At 34.9% G+C, this 22,066-nt stretch overlaps 1 protein-coding gene across 1 annotated transcript in view; it reads left to right on the top strand.

Moving 5' to 3' along the window:
• Positions 1-22,066, top strand: part of NEB (nebulin) — a 263,307-nt gene that overhangs the window by 41,401 nt on the left and 199,840 nt on the right. The window contains exons 19-34 of the mRNA XM_049772977.1: positions 851-952; positions 1,051-1,158; positions 1,247-1,351; positions 2,839-2,937; positions 5,063-5,167; positions 6,189-6,296; positions 6,382-6,495; positions 9,267-9,464; positions 11,336-11,443; positions 13,595-13,693; positions 14,444-14,548; positions 14,636-14,743; positions 15,424-15,735; positions 15,871-16,077; positions 18,253-18,357; positions 18,903-19,010. Coding sequence (XP_049628934.1) covers positions 851-952; positions 1,051-1,158; positions 1,247-1,351; positions 2,839-2,937; positions 5,063-5,167; positions 6,189-6,296; positions 6,382-6,495; positions 9,267-9,464; positions 11,336-11,443; positions 13,595-13,693; positions 14,444-14,548; positions 14,636-14,743; positions 15,424-15,735; positions 15,871-16,077; positions 18,253-18,357; positions 18,903-19,010 — 2,091 coding nt within the window. The remainder of the gene's footprint in view (positions 1-850; positions 953-1,050; positions 1,159-1,246; positions 1,352-2,838; positions 2,938-5,062; positions 5,168-6,188; positions 6,297-6,381; positions 6,496-9,266; positions 9,465-11,335; positions 11,444-13,594; positions 13,694-14,443; positions 14,549-14,635; positions 14,744-15,423; positions 15,736-15,870; positions 16,078-18,252; positions 18,358-18,902; positions 19,011-22,066) is intronic.

Raw genomic sequence — 22,066 nt, 5'->3', positions numbered from 1 at the left:
AGGCTACAGCAGTCTCCCACATGAGTGCAGAGTCAGAAGTAATCTCTGAGCACTATTGGGTATGCCCTCCAGTAAACAAATAAAAAAACAAATAAAAAACAAACAAAAAGCATTTTATTTTAATATTTTATAAAACTATCTCACTATAAAGACTTTAATATACTTATTAAAACTAAAACAATTTTCTTTTTCTAATTTATAGCAAATAAATGTTTCTCACCATTTCTCATTTACCTATATTCAATGGGTATGCTTTTGCATTTCTATGTGGGAAAATTATAAAAGAGAGAGCTGGTCTAGAGTGTGGCTTACATGATATAGCATCTGCTCTGTATGTACAAGGACCAGGGTTGATCCCAAGCACCCATGTCACTTCCCCACAGGATAAGGCTCCTACAAGAATTAAAAAAGTAAAAAAAAAATTTAAATAACTTTGAGATATATAATAAAAAGACCTTTTTGGTATTATTTTATAAAATAAAAGTTAAGTGTTCTTTCAGGTAGCATATGTTTTCATCAAAAGCACTAATACATATGGCCCCAAACCAAAAACCAAATTTGAAAATTAGCTTCTTAGGTAGCAACGATGGTGTTCCCTGATTTATTCTGATCACAAACTACAAGGATAAGTAACAAACATCTTTCTACTTCTTAATGGACTAGGTTATACAAAACATGTCTCTATCGTGTTTGCTTTGTGGAAGATGAATACTTAAAAATTACTCTTTTGATTATAACAATGGCACAAATTACTTTTTACCAAGAGATGTCTCTTTAGATCTTTTTTCTATTTTTTTTTAAGTTTAGTCACTGTGAAATTAATCTTTTCAATGTTCTCTTGTATTTGCAGAGGTTATACAAAGAAAATTATGAAAAAACAAAGGCAAAGAGTGTGAATTACTGTGAGACGCCCAAATATCAACTTGATACCATGCTGAAGGCCTTCAGTGAGGTTTGAAAGACCATAGTTACCTATGCCTAGGGATGGAGGATTTTCCTACTGTTTCAATAATAGTTGTCAATTTGAGCCACGTATGTTTTCTTTTCCAGGCTAAATATAAAGATTCTTATGTCCAAAATGTCTTGGGGCATTACATAGGCAGCTTTGAGGATCCATATCAAATTCATTGCATGAAAGTTTCAGCTCAAAATAGTGACGTAAGTTTGGGGATAATAATTGTTTGGGTCTCACAGGGACATTATGAATAAGAACAATCACATCTATTTTTGTTCTTTCTCATTATAGAAAAATTACAAAGCAGAATATGAAGAAGATAGAGGGAAATGCTATTTCCCTCAGACAATAACGCAAGAATATGAAGCAATCAAGAAGCTAGATCAGTGCAAAGATGTAAGTTAGCTGCCCTGAATTCTGGAGATGGGGTTGAATTCTTGTGCCATCTAGTGGTAAATTTAGCAGATGTTTAAATGTTAACATTTAGTGGGTAGAAAGAAGATATGTAAAGTAACAGGTTTGACTTGGGAATAAAATTGAGGGACATAAAAATTCCTATGCTTTTTTGGTAACAAAATAATTTACAGTTTAATTAATTATTATTTTTATGAATCTATAACCACTGAACTTTAAGAAAAAGAAATTGGAAATTTGTGAGATTCTTATTAATCAGCAAATTATCGTCAGACTCTATCCTTGTTGCTGGGAAAGATGAGAAATAAAGTGGGTTGCCTCATATCCTATAAGCCTTTGAGGGAAAGATAGAAAGCTATCAATCAACATTCTCCCAGATTAAAATAGGATGCCATGGAAAAGAAGGCATACTGAGTGGTTAAGGGAAGTCTAGAGAGGGAATATGTGGCTATATCCAGATCAATGGAAAAAACAGCCTAAGTAAAGAATAAACTTAACATTTAAAGATTTAATTTGGATCATACCCAATAGTGCACAAGAGGAATTCCTAGTGTGTGGCTCAGGACCTAGCAGTGTTGGGGAGCCATGAATTAAGGGACCAAGCCTGAAACTTCCACATGCAAAGTGTGTACTCTGGTCCTTTGGGCTGTCTTCCCTGATCCAGCATTGGAAGAATGAAGTGGATTAAAAATATTGGAAATGGGTCAGTGGTAAAAATTTAAGTGATAGGAGGTATCAAAGGGGTTATATTCTCTAGGGTTATTTTCTTAAGTCAGATACAATGTGATCCAATAACAAGTTCAACCATTGCAAAAATAAGGGAGACAACTAATTTGATTGGTAAATTGTAGTAAGAAAACCAGGTTAGGGCCGGGAAGGTGGCGCTAGAGGTAAGGTGTCTGCCTTGCAAGCGCTATAGTAGGACGGACAGCAGTTTGATCCCCCGGCATCCTATATGGTCCCCCCAAGCCAGGGGCGATTTCTGAGCGCTAGCCAGGAGTAATCCCTGAGAGTCAAACGGGTGTGGCCCAAAAACAAAAAAAAATAAAATAAAAGAAAGAAAGAAAAGAAAACCAGGTTAGAGGCAACTCAGAAGGACAGATGTTGTGAGGAGTTAAGGAGATAATTGAGAAGGGGAAGAAAGTGAAAGAAAGACTAAGAGAGAAAATGAGAATATAGTGACAAGATTAGGAACAAAATAATCTTTGTTTTTATTTTTTATCTTTTTTATCTTGGGGCCACACCTGGTGGTGCTTAGGGGTTACTCCTGGCTTTGCATTCAAGGATCGTTTTTGACAGTGCTTTGGGGAATATATGGATGGTGGGGATCAACCCCTAGTATTCTGCATGTAAAGCAAACACTCCAAAATAAGCTTATTTTTGACTAAAGTTTTTTTATATGCTAAAGTACACATAAACAAGAATATAAAATTGAATTATGAGATTTCATTGAACATTTTCTTTTTCAGCATACCTACAAAGTTCATCCAGATAAAACCAAATTCACAGCTGTTACTGATACTCCAGTATTATTACAAGCCCAGCTCAACACAAAACAGCTTAGTGATGTAAGTGCCTTGATTTATGCATGTGTGTAAATGGGAATACTTTGCTTGTTTAAAATATCAACATTATATGCTTAAATTTATAGCTTCACCTATCACTACAAAATTATTGATCAAGACTTATAAAATAAAATTCAAATGAAGCCACTAGATTGAATTGTCACATCAGGCAGAAAAGTACCCAACAGTAATACAAATAGTATTTTTTCAATGATTTTTTAAATTGAGACCATTGTGAATTTTAAATTTTTCACAGTTGTATTTCATGCATTTAGTGACAGTGAATTAGAGCCATTCCCTCCACATAGTTCCCAATAGGCATCCCAATCCCTCCACCCCTAGCTTCCAGGATTACCAGTGTAACAGGTCCATTTTGTGTTTAGCTTATTGTATTTTGGGTCTCTTGATTCTATTGTTGTTGACTTTGGGATGGTTTTCTTCAATAATTTTTAATGGGAATTTACTCAGTAAATTACTTACCTGTCACATACCAAAGAGCATTCATATTAAAATTCCATGGCATCTTCAATAGTCAAAAACAAGTGCATCTATTTGGGTAGGTAATAAAGCAAACATTTCCATTTCTTGAGTTTGCTCATGAAGAGAGCATTGAAACAAGAAAGGCATCAAGCAACACATATAAAATAATTGGAAAAATAAGTAGATATAAGAGAGTAATTACTTGTGCACTTTAGACTGAGTGGTTTGGGAAGATTAAAAGCAAAACAGACCAGCCACACTAAATTAGAGGAATAGCAACAATACTTTTCAAATACTCATGGCTACAATGACCCTTTTTAAAATGTGTATTCCAGGGCAGAATAATGGCAGAACTCACTGTTCTAACTTTCAAATAAGCTCCTAGGTGATGCCAATAAAGTACCAGGTTGAGGTTGGTAGAACCACACTACTTTACACTATATAGACACTATATATATTTTGCTGGAAGGAGCACATCCTTCCCAGAACAAGAAAATGAAGTCAAGTAAATCCTCACTGTTATAACAGGTTCTTGAACTATTAATGTAAGTAAAATGTTATCAAATGAAAACAACTTTACCATAGACTAATTGATACAAATAAGAAAGTTAAGCTCCTTCATCATAATTCTAGTCACAGGACACAACCAATTTTGTAAATAGCCCTTATAGTTATAATATTACGTGAGAATTTGTCTTCACTCATTCACTTTTATTCACTTTCTATTGTTTTTATTTCATATCAGTGTTGTGGATGGAAAAAATAGTTTAGGGCACAAGGTCGGAGTCAATCCTAAGTATGATTTCTTTGCATCTCAGGGTGTGCTCATGTAAAACTATACCCACACAGACAGGAACAATGTACACATTCTTCTTAACTAAACATATTCATCTGTAGTATGTGGAAGGAACCCAGAGTACTTGCTATGTACCCAAAATACAGAACATGGGGAGAATATGCAAACTCCACACAGACATATTTAAAGTTTCGCAAAAGTTAATCTAAATATCAATTTCACTGACACAACTAAATATGGCAGATTGCAGAGAAATGCAGTGTTGACAATGGGCCGTGTGCTCCTCTCATCCTGGTTAGGTTCCCTTTCGGTGTCACTTGTTGCATAATCAGCTCTTTTCAGTCTTGTGCATTTGCTTTTAACTCCAAAATCTAACAACAATCCTTCTTTACACTCTAGTCCTCCAACCTAAATCTCCTTTCTAATATTTAAATAAGTTATGGTATTTATGTTAATAGATTGCATATCTTTTAGCATTTTACTCAGAAGCAATTTTATTTTTGCCAGTTGCATTCATTGATTACACAACTTAAAGATGTTGAGTATTCATGACATCAAAGTAAAGCCTAAAATTTTAGATCAAACAATAAATATATGTTCATGTAGATATGAAAATAAATATATGTCCATATAGATATGCCATTTATAAAATGACAATTCAAGGTTTGGTTATACCACAATTCCTGTTGAAGGAATGTCAATCTGAACTCTCTGCAAGGTTTGAACTAAATTGCTATTTTTTGAGACATTTTCTAAAAACAGTACTAATGAATTAACTATATACATTCTCCTACACATATTTAAGAAGTTCTAGGCCCAAACGATTTTTCCATCTTCTATTCTTTTTTTCAGCTGAACTATAAAGCAAAACATGAAGGTGAGAAGTTCAAGTGCAATGTGCCAGCAGATGCTCCAGAGTTTATCCAGCACAAAGTCAATGCTTATAACTTGAGTGATGTAAGTACCAAAGTAAAAGAAACTCACTTTTGTGTGCACTTACAAAAAGGAAACATTATCAATGCTTTAAGCATTGATCAGCTAAAGGGGAGGACTGAGATAGTTCAACAGGACGATTATGTTTGCATGTGAAAGTTCTGGTTTTGAACGTCAGCATTGCATCATCTCTTGAGCACAGAGATAGTAGTAGTTCTTAGTATCACCAGATGTGGCTCCAAAACAAAAGTAAAGACCAGATTAGGAGTTACATATATAAATTACTATTGAGGCCTAAATATTCTTAACATTTTAACCGGTTATCAGATTGAATTTAGCATGTTCTCTGAAAAATCACCTCTCAGGTATTCCTGCATAAATCCCTAGAGTTTTACAAGATGTATCCTTTGTAAATAAATGTCATGTTTACCTTCTTCAAATGGCCATTTTATTTTATTAGAAGGAAGCAGCATTGGGCCACATTAGGCAGTACTCAGGAGTTATTCCTGGTTCTGCACTCAGGAATACTCCTGGCAGGGCTCAAGGATCTGTATGGGATTCTGGGGATTAAACTCAGGTTGGCTCTGTACAAAGCAAACATCTTAACTGCTGTACTATCTTACTGGCCCTTAAGTCATCATCTAATATTACCCTTTACACATGAGGAAAGCAGTTTGTAAAAATTTCATTTAACATTCTATGTTCATATTATATTATGTATATATATCATAGAACAATACACAGTCAGTTCATTGTGGGGTAGAAGGGAATGAGTATAGATAAATCAGTAGTCACAGAATCATCTTAGTACTACTAAAGTTTGTTAATAGTGTGAAGTTCATAGAGGGTAATTGCACAAGTCTAGATGTTTGTGGACTATATTTAGGGTTTCCTGCTTCATGTGTGATCATTCTTAACAAAACATCTTGTTATGCTGCATGATTGTTAGTCTATTATGCAGAATATAATACACCTGCTATTATTTTTTATAAATTTTTATTATACATTGTATTTATTAATATCTTGCTGATTTTTTTCTTTCCAGAATGTTTATAAGCAAGACTGGGAGAAGAGCAAGGCTAAGAAGTTTGATATTAAAATGGATGCCATTCCTCTGCTGGCAGCCAAAGCTAATAGCAAGAACACCAGTGAAGTGAGTGAGGATAGAGAGCCTGGGCAGGGAACCCTCAGCCATATTTCCTGATGGGTGTGATCTGACATGTGAGTTGTTTTTGCAGGTGATGTACAAGAAAGACTATGAGAAAAATAAAGGGAAAATGATTGGAGCACTCAGCATTAATGATGATCCCAAAATGTTGCACTCTTTGAAGACGGCCAAAAACCAGAGTGATGTGAGTATTTTGCTAAATCTGTCTTATTTTTGAGATAATATCTTGCTAATATGACCCACAGTGGTAACATATCAAAGGAGTTAAAATCCATGGGTTCTGTCACATTCACAACAGCCAAGAGCTAGGAATATTTTAAAAGTAGGAGTCCTGGATTTTAGCACCTCTCATATTTGAGACAAAATATTGATTTGTGATGCATGTTAATTTTATTTTGTCAAATGTGGATATTAATACATAATAGAGCATGATTGTAATTATCACCACCTCTTAGAAAATATCAGTAGAAGTTCCAATATTTTTATAACTAAAAAAATGTCCTTTAAAATAATGGTTTTAAAACTTTTTTATTTTGGAAGGCAGCTATGCTCACCACTATACAACCAACGCCACTGTAAAACTTTTTTATTTTGGAAAAAACTCTTGAGCCCCAGATAAAAACTTCCTATAATAAGCATCAATTTTTATTTATTAGAGTAATTATTATTGTCTCTAGTTCTAGGAAAATAGTTTATTGATTATAGGCATCTTGGCTCATCTACTTAGTAAAAATGGAATTCTTTCATTATTTTAGCCTTTTTATTAAGAGAATTTATTAATTACCTGAGACTAGTCTAAGAGCTATCTATGACCTTCTGATTAAATTCTTACCATAGAAGTGATCTATTACTGAAAATTATGATGTGCCTTGAAAATTTTTAAGGAATTTCCTATAAATATAAATATGTTCAATATAGTTTACAATGATCAATTTTTATAATGAAATAGTATTTATATTATTTAATTTGCATTAAACTGTGTCTTCATATGATAATTTATACATACTCAGTTTGAAGACTTAGCTGTATATTTCACACAGTCATATAGCACATTAAATATCTAATTAAATAATTTTCCCAGAGTATAGTTTGCTCATATATAGAACACTATCTTGCTTACTAATTTCATTTTTATTCTCAAATGAAGAAGGTACAGTGTATAGCTGACAGCAATTTTATCTTTATCTGTTGTTAACATTCTGCCAAATGATAACTTACAATGTTAATCATATCATTGTTCAACAAATCCTTGTTCATTTATTGATATTGTTGCTAAAAAAGAAGCAGAGTGACAAGTCATTCTCACAAAATACTCAAAAATGGTATGCACAAATATAGAAAATACTTTTTTGGGGGGTGGGACACACATGGCAATGCTCAGGGGTTGCTCCTAGTTCTTCATGCAGGAGTTACTCCTGGTGGGATTTGGGGGACAATATGGTATGCCAGGGATGGAACCCGGGTCAGCTGTATGGAAGGCAAACATCCTCTCTGCTGTAGGATCGCTCCAGTCCCTAGAAAATACTTATTTTAAGAAGAAATTGTTTAAGTCCTTTGAGAACATTTTATTTTTGCAGATATAAACACAAAATTGAGTCAAAGTAATTTAGTCAAAACTTATTTGTGGGGAGCTGAGGCCTAATAAGTCTCGAGCAGATGTCTGAGGCCTAACAGTCTCTAGCAATCTCTCAAGAGGCCTGAACAAGAATGCAGCCTGCTTTTACTAAGGTCAATCTAAAAGGCTACGTGAGGCATTGTGACAAGCCGAAGGGAACACTGAGGCCAGTAACCTTGAGAGAAAAACATATTTTAGACAAGGCATATTCTAGACACATCCGAACCAAAGGGAACACTGACCCAGTAGCCTTGGGAAAACATATTTTAGACAGATGGTACTCTAGACACATCCAGTGGGTTGGGAGAAGCAATATTTGTTATCTATGTAGCCAGGAGCTAGGGGGAGTTATATTAGGGGATCATTGCTTATTATGTAGGTAAACGACTTGAGGAATCTTAGGGAAAAAAACTTATGCTGTTATCTGTGTAACCACAAACCTTGAAAAGTAGCTCAAAAAAGTGTTTTGCTCTACACTTTTCTTGCTGCTCTTTGTTTGCCCCCGCCCACATGAATGATGTATAATGATCTGCCCTCTTTACAATAAATGGAAGCTAGCTGATTCTCACTAGAGTTCCCATTTTCTTTGTGTGTGTTCTTTGTATGTTCTAAACCCACATTTCCTCCGAGAAATTAACCCACTTTTGTGGTTTCCCTGCAGGGGCAAGGGAGCCCACACTTATCACTAGGGGCAGAATGCTATTACAGTGGGTAAGGTACTTGCCTTGTACACAGCTGACCCAGGTTCAATCCCCAGCATTCTATAAATCCCTTGAGTACTGCCAAAAATAACTCTTGAGTAATTATTCAGAGCCAGGCATAATCCCTGATTATCATTGGGTGAGACCCAGATACGCATATTTAGGAAAAATGATTACCCACAAAATCATTTTGTCTAAGATCATAAGAAAGATCATATTGCCTAAGAAAGTTGAAAGATGAGACTATTTAACAAAGGATTGTCTACAGTAGTTTTCTTTTGTCCACATATATACATGTTATGTTTAATGATTCTTGAAGGCTCTTGTAAGTTAAAAAAGTACTTCTTTGTTGGAAATCTAGTTAGCGGAAATAGTTTTGTTAATGGTTTGGAGCAACTTTATATTGAGAGCACTATCCCTAATTGAAGCAGAACTATCTGACCATTACTCTTTGACTCAAGAATTTTGAAATGATCTTTCTTTGTTAGATTTTGGGGGAAGATTTAAATATGTAACATTAACAATTTTTAGGAGAAAGTAGTGTTACATATATTTGGGTATATCTTTAATATGTATAATGTACTTTTCTGCAAGCTAAGTGAGGATTTGTGATAATAAATAGCAACTTCCTATTTACAGCGTGAATATCGTAAGGACTATGAGAAGTCAAAAACTATTTACACAGCACCTCTAGATATGATCCAAGTCACTCAAGCTAAGAAATCACAGGCAATCGTCAGTGATGTGGACTACAAGCACATCCCTCACAGTTACAGCTTCCCGCCTGACAGCATCAATATGGACCTCGCCAAGAAGGCTTATGCATTGCAAAGTGATGTGAGTAATCAGATTTTCTTGATTGCCATTCTTAAAAGCAGGATAAATGATAAAATTTTGGGAAACTTTATGACATATCTGCAACATCATTTGTATGTAGGAAGTTAAATTTCACCCAGGTGGTTTCCTGTAAGCATATAACCTTCACAGTTAGAGACACTTGGATCTAGTCTACACCTCATGTTAGATTCCTACAGGAAAGTTACCAGCTGAGTCTAGAACTCTTCTCTATAAAACTGGAATGAGACAAAGAATTGCTTTAAGGATTTAATTACATATAAATATTGCAGTGCTTTTCCCCTGTAAATATTAACTTCAATAATAATCATAATTTTACTGTTATCATAACCATTACATTAATATCAGCAAATTTTATTTGGTTTTATATTTTGATTAAAAACATTGTCATCATTAACTAATATTTTCTGTAAATCAAACCTTCTGGAGGAAAGTTCATTTGTTTTAGCGATATAATTGAGTACTTTATTGGGTTTACTATTTTTTAATTTGATAAATACACATAACATTAAAATAATCATTTTTACTATTTTAAGCTTACAGGTTAGTGATAGTTAATTCACATTGAAACTTTAGACAATATCCACCACTTTTCATTTTACAAAAATGAAACTTTAAAAACATTAAAAATAATTTTTTACTTCCTCCTCCTCTATGCTGCTGAGAACTTCCCTTCTATTATAAGGGAAGTGTCTATGAGTAGATAATCAATAGACAACATATCAATGGACTACTTAGTATGATTTCACTTAGATTATTATCTTCAGGGTTTACATATTATAGAATTTTAGGTATTTAATGTTTTATCTATTTTTAATTTTTTGAGGAATAGCACTATTTTTTATAGTAGCTGCACAATTTATCATCCCATATAGTTTTTATCTTTTTATTATTTACTTTATCTTAAAAAATATAAGTCTCTCAAATGACTTCTTGACTTCCTTCCAATTAAAGCCCACAATAAAGAATTAAAAGTTTAATTTTGCACATAGATGATAAACTTTAGAAATCATTTATAGTCAGGCAGCAAGAGAACTTATCATTATGCTAGCATGTAGCAAGTATGTAGCACATAGCAAATAACTGTCCAGACAGGACTGATATTAAATGATAACTGCTTCTTATAAATCAGTCAATGAGTGCAACTCTTTGAAAGTAAATTTTACACTTTAAAAGGTCCGGAAAGTTGATCAGTGGTAGGGCACATGCCTTGCACATATGAATTCCTGATTTTGAACTGTGATACTAGATAGGTATGTAGAAAGAAAGAAAGATAGATAGATAGATAGATAGATAGATAGATAGATAGATAGATAGATAGATAGGTAGGTAGGTAAGTAGGTAGGTAGGTAGGTAGATGAAGTACATCATTATCTAATGTAGAAATACACCTAATCTAATATTACACAAGAAATATGATAGGGAAAATCATGTAAATTAACCATGGATTTTTATTTAATCTGAAAAAATTGTTTGCCTTCAATGTAGTCTTCCATCCAAATTCAATGATAGACAAACAATACTTAGCATTCTAGAGGCAAAAGTATTTCATATTTGTGAGAATGAAACTATTTCATTTATCCTTTGAAATACAACTAGATGGGTTCTGGAAATCTGTATTCTGTCATTTAATTGGAAATAAGAGTAAATGGGATATAGGTCTGGCAGAAGAATAGCAAAAAATAACAGCTACTAAAAATCTCTTACCAAGGAAACATTAAAATTGTCATTAATGCATGTAGCTGTGACATTGGTCAAAAATGTTAAAGACATAATTTTGGGTAACATTTTAATGATCTTGTAAATAAGGGTGGTGCTAAACAAGGGAATATAACTATTCTCTTTGATTTTAGGTTGAATATAAAGCTGACTACAACAGCTGGATGAAAGGCTGTGGCTGGGTGCCTTATGGGTCCTTAGAAATGGAAAAGGCAAAGAGGGCTTCAGAGATTCTTAATGAGGTAAAGCCATTGCATGTAGCACACAAAAAGTTGTGAATGTATCATAAAAACCATATCCAAGTAAGGTGTCCATGGGAACTGCTCTATTACCTAATGATTGCTGCAGAGGGAATAAAAAGTCTTACCATATGCACATATGCATTTCTGGGGGGGGGGTGCCAAAGCAGTTCTTGGGAGTTCTGGAGGCCCTTTCTAGAAACTTCAATGCTTCAGATAAAGATGAATAACTTAATCAGGCACCACAGTGATGGAGATTACCCCTGCCACCCCAACAGTGCTCAAAGGCCTCTAGGTGAAAAAACGATGTGGTGCTGGAATCGAACAGGGTTTGGCTGCATTCAAGGCATGAGCCTTAATCCTTATACTCACTCACTAGCCCAAAGCATAGTTCTTTACTTTTTGTTTTGGGCCACAACCAGCAAAGCTCAGGGGTTACTCCTGATTCTGTGCTCAAAAATTACTTCTAGTGGAGCTTAGGGGTGCCAAATGTGATGCTGGGAATTTAACCTGGGGTGACCACGTGCAAGGCAAGTACCCTACCCTCTATCCCTCTAGACCTCAAAGCATTCTTCTTTACATAACCAAAATGGTTTAAGTTAATCATTCATCATAGAAATATTTTAACAGCTTTCTGATATCAATTTGTTCACCATAAAGTTAATTTATCAAGTGTATCACTTAATAAATTAAAAATCAATCATAAGGTTATATAGCTATCACAATTGATAAAGAAACTTGCAAAATTTTTCTTGAAAAGCTGATACTCTGATTCAACACAGACAGCCAGTGATCTTATTTTCTGTCTATTATTTTGCCTTTTCTAAGTTACTTATTTACTTTTATCACTGATGAAGTGACAGGGGAAATGACATACCTGAGAAATTTTTAATGTTATGCAAAGACACTCCAAATGTCATTGTTTGCTTTACATTAATCCTTTAGAAAGCTTTATGATTTTTCTAGACGCTGTCTAATTGAGAGTGCCCTCATTTCATGCTACAAGAAATAAAGAGAAAAAATTTGGTTATTAATGTGTGTTGGTCTCCCCTGCGCTCAAGCAATGAAAAATTATATCAATGCTTTATTCATTAGAAAAATTTAATTGCAGTGACACTGGTCTATATTATTATATGTTTCAGCAGTATTTTTTTTTCACATTTCTTCAAAAGTAAGTCATTATACTGCTGCCTTTTAAGAATGCTAACTCTAATGGATCCCCTCTCATTACATCAGTTCTATAGTCCAAAAAGCTTTGTTTCTTTATAGCCTGCATTTTAGTGAGGTCATTGATATTTATCTTTTTCTTTCTACCATGCTTCCTTAAACTTTACACTTTCCAACTGCATTCATGTTGTCACAAACAAGACTATCTTTTCTAATATCTGAGTAGTATTCTGAAGCGATAATGAAAGATTGTTCCACCGTCCCCACAGCATTTTATTGTGCATATGTAATCTGCATCTTCTTGCATATTCATTAGTTGTTGGTTGTATGGATTGTTTTCATATCTTAGCTATTATAAATAATTTTGTAATTAACATGAGTTTATATATTTATTTTGTGAAGCAATATATTTATCTTGTGAAGCAATATAGGTTTTATTTTGGGGGGAACACCTGGTGATACTCAGGGGTTACTTCTGCTCTGCATTCAGAAATCGCTCCTGGCTTGGGGATCATATTGGATTTTGGGGATCAAACCCACATCCATTCTGGGTCAGCCATTAACAAGGCAAATGCTCTACCACTGTGCTACCACTCCAGTCCACAATATAGGTTTTATTAAAATTTATTTAGAAAGGTGTAAAGGGAGAGAAAGGAGAAGTATCTCATCAAGAGTTACACAGACTTCTCCAGAGTAGAAATAAGCAAGCAAAGAAATATAGAAACAAACAAGCGAGCAATGTACTAAAGGAAGAACATGAGCTTGGAGAGCAAGCCAGTTCATATATCCTTGTGAACGAATTATTTAAACATTGGTTTTGGTTATTGTATTTATCTTCCTCAAAACCAACCAAGCATTTAATGTTTTCACATTTTAAACTAGGAACATCTTTATTCATCTAATATTAATTTCAAGGACTTTGAAAAGGTAATGCCCAATGAAAGTAATCCTCACTGTATTTTTTTCTTTTTATAATTCACCAAACAGAAAAAATACCGCCAGCATCCAGATACTCTCAAGTTTACAGCCATTGAAGATGCTCCCATTACAATTCAGTCTAAAATTAACCAGGCTCAGAGGAGTGATGTAAGTTTATTCCAATCTGTATTTTAATAAATGTTAACTAATGCAAGCACATTTTATGCCATATTAGTTGTTATGTACTGTAGAATTTTATATAAAATAATTACAAGAACATTGGTACAATTCTGCTAGATTTTTGCTTAAAGTTTACCCCTAAAGTGTTGGATTTATTAATCTGATTGTCTGTTTAGCTGTTTGTTGTTATTTTCCAGAAAAAGGTAAGAGAGCTTCACTTGATGACAAGAAATACTTAAAACCTATATTAAGTGGCTTAGAGTGACAGACAGGAACATATTGGACAATTATGGTTTAAGTCAGAGCTAATTGAAAATGATGTATTATAAACTACCCTAATCATTTGCCAAGCATAATACAGGTCATGAATGTATCCACCCCTCTGAGCCTTCATGGTACTTGGCAAAGTGTTAAGTTCATCATCATTGCCATTGATTCAGCAAATTGGACTGACTTATAAATGGTATCCATATTTACTAAGCACCCACCAAGAGAATTTACTAATCTGAATCAGTGCTCAGATAGGACCTGGCCCAATTTTCTTGGACTTCTCTTGGGTGGTAGAAGTCTATGAGATATAAAGTTTACAGCTCTTTGCAGGTGTGAATGAGGATGGCACAGATTGTTTTATAATAGAAATCCCCTCTTTCATTCAGTCAGTTCTGGCTTATTTCCTATGCCAAGAAATCCTTTCCCTGACACTGTTTGTCAATTTATGCATTTTTTTTTCTTTTCAAGATTGCCTACAAAGCCAAAGGAGAGGAAATGCTCCATAAATACAACCTGCCAGCTGACCTGCCACAGTTCATTCAGGCTAAAGTGAATGCCTATAATATCAGTGAGGTGAGAGTAAACGCAAAATACAATGATCCATGACTGCTTTTATACAGACAGCTTCTGATTGATATTCCAATGATACTTTTCTTGCAGAATATGTACAAAGCTGACTTGAAAGATTTAAGCAAGAAGGGATATGACTTGAGAATTGATGCCATTCCCATCAAAGCTGCCAAAGCTGCTAGGCAGGCAGCAAGTGATGTAAGTGCCACTGGGACTTTCAAGGGTTGTGTGTATGTGTGTGGGTGTGAATGTAAAACAAAGGCAGGTGTACTGAGAGTCTATCAGCTTGTCTGAAGTCATTATGACTATTGTCCCCAGTTGTAAGAAATTCTGCTTCAAAACTAAAGGAAAACAGATGTGAATTTTCTTGGCATAAATGTTGGTAGACTCTTTCCTGGATAGTTCTATTTGAACCTTCTAGTTTAAAATTTTTTTGTACATTTTATGCATGAATTTACATCATTTCTTTCATTGAAATAAAGAAGCAAATTACAAAATAAGTCATTATCTCCTGGTGATAATTTTGTCTCGAATCTTGCTTAATGTAGATGAATTTTTCTTTTGCTCATCTCTCTCTCTCTCTCTCTCTCTCTCTCTCTCTTTGCTGACAGAAATTTCTGTCCACAGAAATATAAGCAGACAGACCCTAAGTGTCAGTCTTTAGGGTCCATTCTAGATCAGAATTGTTTCTTTTTCTGTTTTACTTTAACCAAGATATGGAAAAATTGACACAAGTCACCCTGTGTCTCTTTGTGACTTCTGCAAATACTTGGAGCTTCTTGTATTTCTAGTTACTTCTGGTTTCTACATTGCATGCAGTGATTTTACTTGAGCTTATTTAAAATGACTTAAAATATGTCTGCCTTTATTTCTAATAGGTTCAGTACAAAAAAGATTTTGAAAAAGCCAAAGGGAAAATGGTTGGCTTCCAAAGTCTACAAGATGATCCTAAACTGGTTCATTATATGAATGTGGCTAAGTTACAGTCAGATAGAGAGTATAAGAAAGATTATGAGAAAACAAAAACTAAATACAACACACCCCATGATATGTTCAATGTGGTGGCAGCTAAGAAAGCACAGGATACAGTCAGCAATGTCAACTATAAACATCAACTACATCACTACACCTACCTGCCTGATGCCATGGACCTGGAATTGTCTAAAAACATGATGCACATACAGAGTGATGTAAGTGACGTTTACTCTTAGCCCTGCTTCCCCCTAAGATCAGAGCCTTCCAGGACTGAGCCCATGACAGGGACCTGCGATGCTTACTCCATTTTAAATTTTGTATCTATTTATTTACTTATTTATTTGCTGCAGAATGCCTACAAAGAAGACTACAATACCTGGATGAAAGGCATCGGCTGGATACCTATTGGCAGTCTTGATGTAGAAAAAGTTAAAAAAGCAGGTGATGCCCTGAATGAAAAGAAATACAGGCAACATCCAGACACACTCAAATTTACCAGCATTGTTGACTCCCCAGTTATGGTCCAAGCAAAACAGAACACTCAACAAGTCAGTGATGTAAGTATAACCAAAGAGAAGCACTAGAGGAATAGGCTGAAGAAAAGAGAGGTTCAAAATTTTGATTTTGAGATTGGAGCAATAGAACAGCAGATAAGGCACTTTCCCCTGCTGGGCATTTACTGACCTGAATAACTCTGGTATACCATATGGTCCCACAGCATTGCCAGGAGCATTTCCTGAATGCAGAGCCAGGGGTAAACCCTAAGCTTCTCCAGTTGTGTCTCTCAAACCAAAAAAAGTCAAAACAAAACCCCACAACACCGTTCATTTTCTTTGAAGCCAGTATATTGTTTTTAAAATGGTTATAATATTTATTTAATAAAATAATTTTCTTTATTTTTATTTTAGACACTAATATTTTCCCTTTTTTCCTGATTTAGTTTTTATGTTCCTTTTCATTATATCTTCCTTTTCAACTACCTTTAAAATTTCTGAACATTTTCTGATTACTAGGAATTGTATTAAGAAGTAGATGTTCAGAAATTTTACTTTATTTATGAATTACTAAAAATGTGTATATATATGCCAAAATTGACCCTAGATACCTCATATATATAAACTTGGACTCTACCACTAGGCTACATCTTTTACCCTTAAGGATGTAATGAACTAATGTTCCTTCAACTCTTTGATACACCAAACTTGTCTTTAGAGATTTTTTTTTGAGCCACCTGGTAATGTTCAGGGGTTACTCCTGACTCTTCATTTAGGATTTATTCCTGGCAGTGCTCAGGGAACCAAATGGAATGCCAGCGATTGAACCCAAATCAGAAGTTTGCAAGGCCTTACCCATTGTGCTATGTCTTTCAGTTTTTTTTTAAAGAAAATTAAAATAGGATATATATGAAATGAAAAACGGGGCTTAAATATGTGTCTTCATATTATGAAGGAACACATGCTTTTACTAATTTATTTATAAATTAAAAGTTTTTAACAGAAGTGAAAGACTCATTCTAATGCAATTTTATCTTTGATGAGAATAAAGACCAAATTAAAAAGAAACAAGACTAATAGAATAATTAATTTCATTAGAAAAGAGTAGGCTTGGTTTTGGGTTTTGGACTATTCATAGTAGGTTTTTTAATCTTTTTTTTATTTAACCAACTTTATTACATACATGATTATATTTGGATTTCAGTTATGTAGAGAACACCACCCATCACTAGTGCACCATTCCCATCACCAATGTCCCAAATCTCCCTCCTCCCCACGCAACCCCCGCCTGTACTCTAGACAGGCTTTCTATTTCCCTCGTACATTCTCATTATTAGGATAGTTTAAAACGTAGTTATTTCTCTAACTAAACTCATCCCTGTTTGTGGTGAGCTTCCTGAGGTGAGCTGTAACTTCCAGCTCTTTTCTCTTTTGTGTCTGAAAATTATTATTGCAAGAATGTCTTTCATTTTTCTTAAAACTCATAGATGAGTGAGACCATTCTGCGTCTCTCTCTCTCTCTCTCTGACTTATTTCACTCAGCATAATAAATTCCGTGTACATCCATGTATAGGAAAATTTCATGACTTCATCTCTCCTGACAGCTGCATAATATTCCATTGTGTATATGTACCATAGTTTCTTTAGCCATTCATCTGTTGAAGGGTATCTTGGCTGTTTCCAGAGTCTTTTTATTATTATTATTATTATTATTATTATTATTATTTAAACACATACATGATTACATACATGATTGTGTTTGGGTTGTTTCCAGAATCTTGCTATGGTAAATAGTGCTGCAATGAATGAGACTATTTGCCTCTCACCTCTTGAAAAAAATTATTTCCTGAAGATTTTTTCGTGTGTGAATACGTAGTTAAAGAGTCTTTCTAAAGATAAGATGTTTGAGTTTCTTTAAAATAGTAAGCTGCCTTTGATAATTTTTGTTTGTTTGTTTGTTTTGGGCCACACCCAGTGATGCTCAGGAATTATTCCTGGCTGTGAACTCAGAAATACCTTCTGGCTTGCGGGACCATATGGGATGCCACAGTCCATCTTAGGCTAGGGCGTGCAGGCAGACACCTTACTGCTTTGCACCACTGCTCCAGCCCCTGCCTTTGATAATTTTAAACAATGGAAATAATAAAAGATTATGCTAAAAATCATTCTAGTAACTGCTCAAAATGCATTTTCCTTATTGTACTAATGTATTGGTCTTTGTGTGCTTGTATTTTGCAGATCTTATACAAAGCTAAAGCAGAAGATGTGAAGCATAAATATACAATGAGTCCAGATCTCCCAGAGTTTGTCCAGGCCAAGTGCAATGCTTACAATATAAGTGATGTAAGTCAGATTTGGGTTGGTGAGAAATATAGACATGATGATAAAACTATAGAAATTTATAATTTAATGGAGTCTTGAAAATGATTTAAGTTAGTTTTCCAAATGGATTTTGTTGGGCTATATCACATGATAATGATTCTGTATCTGTTGAGTTGACCCTTTCAAGGGCTGGAAACTCTCCAAGTTCTAACATTCTGTCTATATTTTGTTTACTTCTATGACTTTAACATTCCCTCTTAGTTTATTTAGTTTTGCCTTTGCAGGAGGTTTTTATCCTGCAGAAAAATAAAACAAATGTCTTCTCACCTAAGATGCTGCTTTGCTCTTCAATAGATATTATGTGGGTGAATAGTTGGTGCTGAGTACAATAATTTCATGCTTTATAAAGTGTGACATTGTGCTAAGGTGACTTTCTCCAACATCATGGGCTGTAGGATTCCTTTAGCTTTTATCTGGAAAGTGACAAGGTAATCCCAGTAGTTAGGAATTCCTTTCAACTGATTAATGCACAGTTTGCTGACCTGTTTTTTCCTTTTTCATATCAGGTCTGTTATAAACGGGATTGGCATGACTTAATAGCCAAAGGCAACAATGTGCTGGGGGATGCTATTCCCATTGCTGCAGCAAAAGCATCCAGAAATATCGCCAGTGATGTAAGTAAAAATTTAAGGTGAAAATACTAATGATTACCTTTTTGAAAAATAATCAAATGTGTGCTTGCTTACATGATAGCATGTTAGAAACAATATGTTGAAGAGTGATATTCACATTCTTCATACAATATTATTTTTGAAAAGCTGTCACTTTAATATTTCTGGGATTTTTTTCACTTGACCCCATGTGGTATAGCTGTTATAAATCTGATAGCATTCTTCTCCCCTGATTCATAGCCTGAATTACCTTCCTGGCATATTTGCCTGACAGCTCATATTTATTTTCAGTGGGAACACCCTGACACCAACACATCAAATTCAGATGACTTCTTTCTTGCCTTCAAGTTGCATTAAGAAGATTGAAAAGATGTTATATAAGATGTACAGATTTTATAAAGCAAATAGGACAGATCCCTTTTTTTCTAGATACAATTCAAATTTATGTAAATTATGGCTCATTTCATTTGTAATGGAAAGAAAGTCTAAGTGTAAACATCTTCCCATGGTGTTTTTACAAAGTATCATTTCCCAATACACCAATGTCCCATGGATTGCATAGTCACACTATTCCTGGGGTTATGATCTAGGTTGGAGAAGTGAGAAAGAATCAGCCAGGTATAAAGACCACATAGGAAATGGAGACATACATTTCTACAGCTTTCCTTGTAGGTGAGGTGGGCACAGGAAATATATTCCCCAGAGGTATGTACATTATAATGATTCATTTCTCATTTGAGACTTTAGCTGTGACTTTAGCACACAGGAGACATTTTGAACAGCCTTTACCTTACTGCATGCTGGGCCATAAACCACCCAACCCAGAAGAGTTCCTGCGTCCTAGACAACAGAGATGAACTATTACTGCCCACGAAGAGCAAAGCCAGAAGAGCACAATGGCTTTGCTTCACTTAACTGCTGCAAACATCTCCAGCACAACACATATAAAACATCACACTATAAGTGTGACAATGGGGAAACAACACAGGCTAACACCATGCATAAGAAAATGAAGGTGGCAGTTCTGATGACCTGAAAAGTGCCAACCACCAATTTAGCCTCTCAGATAAGGAGTATAAAGAAGAAATATAGAGAATGTTCATAAAACTCAAAGAAAGCATAGATTGAGCTGAACAAGCCACAAATAATAATCAAGAAGATATGAAAATAGAAATGAAAAAATTCCAAACTAAAATAACAGGACTGAAAACTTTTAGGTAAAATGTAAACCTCATTTGAAAGTCTCTGCAACACAGTAACAGCAGCTGAGGACTAAACCAAAGAGCTGGAAGATGACATGCATATCAACTTCATACAACAGAAGAGACTGGAAAAGAACCTTAAAGCAAATAATCAGACAATGAAAAAAATCCTAAAGAATGTGAACAGATAACATTAGAAGTCTTTGATAAACTCAACAGAAACAATATAAGAATCATTGGAGTCCCAGAGACCCAGGAGAAAAATCCCCAGGAAGAATCAACAGTCAAGGATATCATTGCACAGAAACTCCCAGAGCTAAAGAGTGCATGCAACCAAATCCTGCATGCCAGAAGAGTAACAGCTTATGGAGACCCAAGAAAAATATCACAAGGCCCATACTAGACAAAATGACAATTGCCACAGATAGGGACAGAATACTGAAAGCAGAAGATCAAAAAGGGAAATTACTTTCAAAGGAGCATCCTTAAGATTTACAGGGGGCCGGGCGGTGGCGCTAAAGGTAAGGTGCCTGCCTTGCCTGCGCTAACCTTGGACGGACTGTGGTTCGATCCCCCAGTGTCCCATATAGTCCCCCAAGCCAGGAGAAACTTCTGAGCGCATAGCCAGGAGTAACCCCTGAGAGTTACTGGGTGTGGCCCAAAAACCAAAAAAAAAAAAAAAAAAAAAAGATTTACAGCAGACCTGTCACAGAAAACCTGAAGGCCAGAAGGCATGTTGGTATGTAGTGACAAAACTCAATGAAATGAATACTTCACCTAGAATACTTCACCCAGCCAGACTCACATTCAGGTTTGAAGAAAGCATACATAGCTTCATGGATAAACAATAGCTCAGAAACTTTACAGACTCAAAACAACCCTTAAAAGAAAAAAATGAAATGTCTACTTTAAGACAAGATAGACCAACAGACATACCAAACTTCTACACAAAGATGACACTAGATCATATGACAATTATCTCTCAATGTCCATGGACTAAATGCACCAGTTAAGAAACACAATGCACCAGTTAAGAAACACAAGAGTGGCAAAATGAATCAAAAAAGCTGAATCCAAGTGCCAGAGAATTAGCACAGTGGTAGAATATTTGCCTTGCACTCAGCTGATTCAGGACGGACCATGTTTTGAATCCCAGCATCCCTATGCCTGCTAGGAGCGATATCTGAGCACAGAGCTAGGAATAAGCCCTGAGTACCGCTGGGTGTAACCTAAAACAAACAACAACAAAAAAAGTTGAATCCAATATTTTACTGCCTACAAGAAACACATCTGAATAGTCAGAACAAACATAGACTCAAAATCAAAGTTCGGAGGACAATCACCCAAGCAAAAAACTCCCTTAAAAAAGCCAGAGTGGCCATTATTAATATCAGATGACATAAACTTTAGACTAAAAAAGTTATAAGGGACAAAGATGAGCATTTTGTAATAATCAAGGGATATGCACAATAGGAAGAAATAACACTCCTAAACATAGGACTTGAGTATTCAGAGAATATTCCCCAGACATGCAATCAATTAATCTTTGGTAAAGGGGCAAGAAAAGCAAAATGGAACAAGGAAAACTTCTTTAACAAATGATGATGGGACAACTGGTCAGCCACATGCACAAAAGTGAACTCTGACCTCCATTTAACAATATGCACAAAGTTAAATCAAAATGGATTAAATACCTTGACATGTCAAACCTGGAACCATAAAGTAAATATATAGAACAACATGTAGGTAAATACACTCCATAACATTGCAACTAAAGGAATCTTAAAAGAGGAAACACCACTGCCCAAACAAAATGGAAGCAGAGATAAATAAATGGGACTATATTAAGCTGAGAAG

Source organism: Suncus etruscus, chromosome 5 (assembly GCF_024139225.1).
Source record: "Suncus etruscus isolate mSunEtr1 chromosome 5, mSunEtr1.pri.cur, whole genome shotgun sequence".
In the NCBI taxonomy this organism is placed as follows: domain Eukaryota; kingdom Metazoa; phylum Chordata; class Mammalia; order Eulipotyphla; family Soricidae; genus Suncus; species Suncus etruscus.
This window is presented reverse-complemented; position numbering and strand designations above follow the sequence as displayed.